General features: G+C 41.0%; 2 protein-coding genes across 6 annotated transcripts in view; one reads left to right on the forward strand and one right to left on the reverse strand.

Moving 5' to 3' along the window:
- The window catches only part of plekhb2 (pleckstrin homology domain containing, family B (evectins) member 2), a 4,071-nt gene extending 2,598 nt beyond the window's left edge, over nucleotides 1-1,473 (reverse strand). For 2 of the 4 annotated variants that reach the window (XM_032526067.1, XM_032526064.1), the window contains exons 1-3: nucleotides 1,277-1,473; nucleotides 487-541; nucleotides 181-333 (exon numbers count right to left, since the gene is read on the reverse strand). In XM_032526067.1, coding sequence (XP_032381958.1) covers nucleotides 181-333; nucleotides 487-541; nucleotides 1,277-1,354 — 286 coding nt within the window. In that variant the 5' untranslated portion in view covers nucleotides 1,355-1,473. The remainder of the gene's footprint in view (nucleotides 1-180; nucleotides 334-486; nucleotides 542-1,276) is intronic. The other 2 variants (XM_032526065.1, XM_032526066.1) reach the window with 2 other exon arrangements.
- A 100-nt stretch (nucleotides 1,474-1,573) lies between these two features.
- The window catches only part of ing5a (inhibitor of growth family, member 5a), a 5,129-nt gene continuing 3,544 nt past the window's right edge, over nucleotides 1,574-3,158 (forward strand). The window contains exon 1 of one of the 2 annotated variants that reach the window (XM_032526071.1): nucleotides 1,574-1,773. Coding sequence is in view for 1 of the 2 variants with exons in the window: in XM_032526070.1 (XP_032381961.1) it covers nucleotides 2,107-2,143 (37 nt within the window). In the remaining variant the exon portion in view is untranslated. Of the gene's footprint in view, nucleotides 1,774-1,803; nucleotides 2,144-3,158 lie in introns of those variants that run through there. The other variant, XM_032526070.1, reaches the window with a different exon arrangement.

Below are 3,158 nucleotides of genomic sequence, written 5' to 3' on the forward strand. Positions count from 1 at the left end.
CAGGTAACCATAGTCCTCAGAAATCCACTGGAGGTTAAAAAGCCAACACAAAGAAAGCAGAAGGTAAACGACATCCAGCCGAAATGAGGGACATCTGGCGAGACCTCCGGCGGCAATCCTGGAAATCAAACGTCGTTGATATAGAGTTATGATATCCTCATGCAAAAGATTGACCAGTACCTTGGCATGCAACAGAGTTGCGGATGTTAATGCAGTCGACCCTCATGTGGATGTCATCCTCCACCTCACGCCGTTGCTGATTATTATAGAAAACAAGCCGTCCATCAGCCCACAAATCAAACCAGTTTCTTTTCCACCGACGCAGGATGGTACCTTTAAAGAAAACATAATACAGTCAAGTTCAATCCAAACTCAATTCATTAATACTGAATATCAAACCAAATGTCACAACATATTCGAAACAGCATTAAAAAAGTATAACTTTAAATCCATGTGTTAGCTGTTCAAGACTGTCTGGCTACTCACTTTGTCGATGGAGCCAGCCACTCTTTACCATTGCCATCTTACAGGCAGGCAACACCTAAAATAATAAAAGATACACACATCAGTCAGTATATGTGTCACTATAATGACACAAGGTAGGGGCTGGTGACTGGGCGTGACAAAACCTCGTGACTGTTAGCACTATTAGCATAAGTCTGAACTTAACAGAAAACCCAGAAATAAGTACGGACACTGGTCTTCTTTGCAGACGGCTGAATTTATTCATTTACATTATACGCTATAAAGCCAATGGCGAGTTTAGACCAATGGTTTTTATTCAGCAACTTAACATTAGCTCATGCATGAACAGCAACGTTTGACACCATATGGACATTAGCAGAAGCTAACGTTAGCTAGCTATGAGTTCCAGGACTGTCCATTTTTTGTTTAAAAAGTCAGTTAGTCGTTCAGATATTTTGGTTCTCGTGGAACTTTTAGCTAACGAAATGTTAACATATAGCTTCAAGCAACAATAGGCCAGTTGTGAATAGCTCCTCTTCATTTTGTATTAATACAAGTTAGACTTGAAAGATAATGTTAGTGTTCAATACTGGTCATTTAACGTGAAGCACCCCGTCATCACTTAAAGCAACTGATATATTTGTCTAATTTTCTTTTCTGATACCTAACGTAGTCGAAGTTAGCTAGCGTAACATTGTCTGTAGCTAGCTTTCCTCGGTGTTCATAGTTAGCTTAACACCCACACTGGTCCTTTTAAACGAGGATACCAGTACATATATTGGTTAAGGCAGAGGGTAATGTTGTTACTTACTTGATTATTTGTATGTTTTATGGAAATATTAAGTATTTCGTTAGGAGGATAGAGCAAACACGGGCGTGAGATGTACATAAAAAAGACGATGCCCTCGTTGGAGTCCAAAAGCCTGACCAATAAACCGAGTGGACACCGTTGCTCTTAGCCCCGCCCGCGTAGCATCTTCCAGTCTCTTTGGAGAGGGGGGCGTTTGTTTTGAATGACGTAACCTATCAGCTGTTTTGAAGCGGTAGCAATCGCAACGAGGGCGCGCTCGTTCGTTATATTCCCTCTGCTAAACATTTAATCAATTTATTGATTAGTGATTGCATTTCTAGTTTATTGTCTTTTGGATTATCATTTCGTGGGTAAAAGAGATGTTTTTCTCAGCCGAGTAAAGTACACACTGAGCTGGTAGATTTAAATTTATGTTATTCAAGTGAATAACGTGCTATTAACTGTAGTCAGCCCCTGTAGCAGTGGGGATCGAGTGCATACGACATATTAATACTGAGGTCCATGGTTGATCTAAGGACAAGTTTTATTTGATTTATGCAGTAGGAGGCTTGCAACCAACCGCCCGATATGCCGCTATCCGCTGCGCATGCGAGTCACAATCTCACACAGGCAGAGCAGTTTTATCCTGCAGCTCCCGAGTGTGTGTGCTGGAGGGAAACTTATTTTGCGTGACTAGCGTGCGTCGTTTCATTACGACCCAGACTGCAGTCTGAAGAAAGGTTATCTCCAAGCCAGTGCCTCTGACCGACGGGCGACCCAGGGTTATAAAACAAGCCCAACAACTCTCCGGCCAACAGTTTGATAGCTAACGAGAATAACGTTAACCTGAAATGGCGACGGCAATATACTTGGAACATTACCTTGATAGTGAGTATCCGGTGATACCCTGTACTGGTATTAACATGTTAAACATCGTATGTCTGTAGAGGTTTAGCTAGTTTTACTGTGTCGAATACTTTTTTTTGCTATGGGGAGATAGCAGCTCAGCGCGTTAGCGACTAACAGTTAGCAGTTAGGTCACTAGCTCGCTATAGCTAGCTAACTGATTAGCATCGCGATATAACCGGTGGCATAAAGTTAGGCAAACTCTACATGCATGGCGTTAGGCTCATTCAGGCGGTAATGAAACCATTTGGTGGATAATGGCAGATATTTAACATCGTTTGTAGTTCGCGGTTGCGGTCCATTTCGGGTCCTGTCAAAGAAGCTAACGTGTTGGGTGACCTAGAAATTAGCAATGGTGAGGTTGTTAAGAAATGTTTTCATACTCGGTCTCATAACATGTTTTAGATAAAGCCCAATTTGGTCAAAATGTGTGTTTTGCTATAGGATGGCAGGGACCATGCATTTGCAACCTGTTGATGGTTGATAACCGCGTTTCCCGTACAGTCGCGCGCCGGGGCGGGGTGTTTTGAAGTGCGTCACATAAGAGGGCGGTCAGTAAATTTCTTCTCTGGGCCAGAGCCAGCTCACCCATGTCTCTTTTTGTCGTAAACGTTCGGCAAAATACTGTTATATTATAGCTACTATGGTGTATTTACCTACCGAACGGTATATTCAACGTTATTGTGTTTGCAAAGACCTCTTAAAGCCATAAATTAATGTTGAATTCACTGGTTCAGTAATCCTAAACAAAATTCTCGTTGTAAATAAGTTAACAAATATAGAATTGCACTTTTTGTTTGAACGGATATAATTTCTGTATACTATTTTGTATTTAACAGTAAATAATTTAAGTTTGTAATTAATGTTATAGTCTCCCCTCATAGCCTTGTGTTGCCTTATATCATCTTATTTTTATGTTTTTGAAGTGAAGCATTCTTTTATAGTGTTTGTGAGCTGTTCAGAGTTTTAAAAGCACCATACTTGTGTGTGTGTGTGT

This window comes from Etheostoma spectabile, chromosome 9 (genome assembly GCF_008692095.1).
Source record: "Etheostoma spectabile isolate EspeVRDwgs_2016 chromosome 9, UIUC_Espe_1.0, whole genome shotgun sequence".
NCBI classification, from domain to species: domain Eukaryota; kingdom Metazoa; phylum Chordata; class Actinopteri; order Perciformes; family Percidae; genus Etheostoma; species Etheostoma spectabile.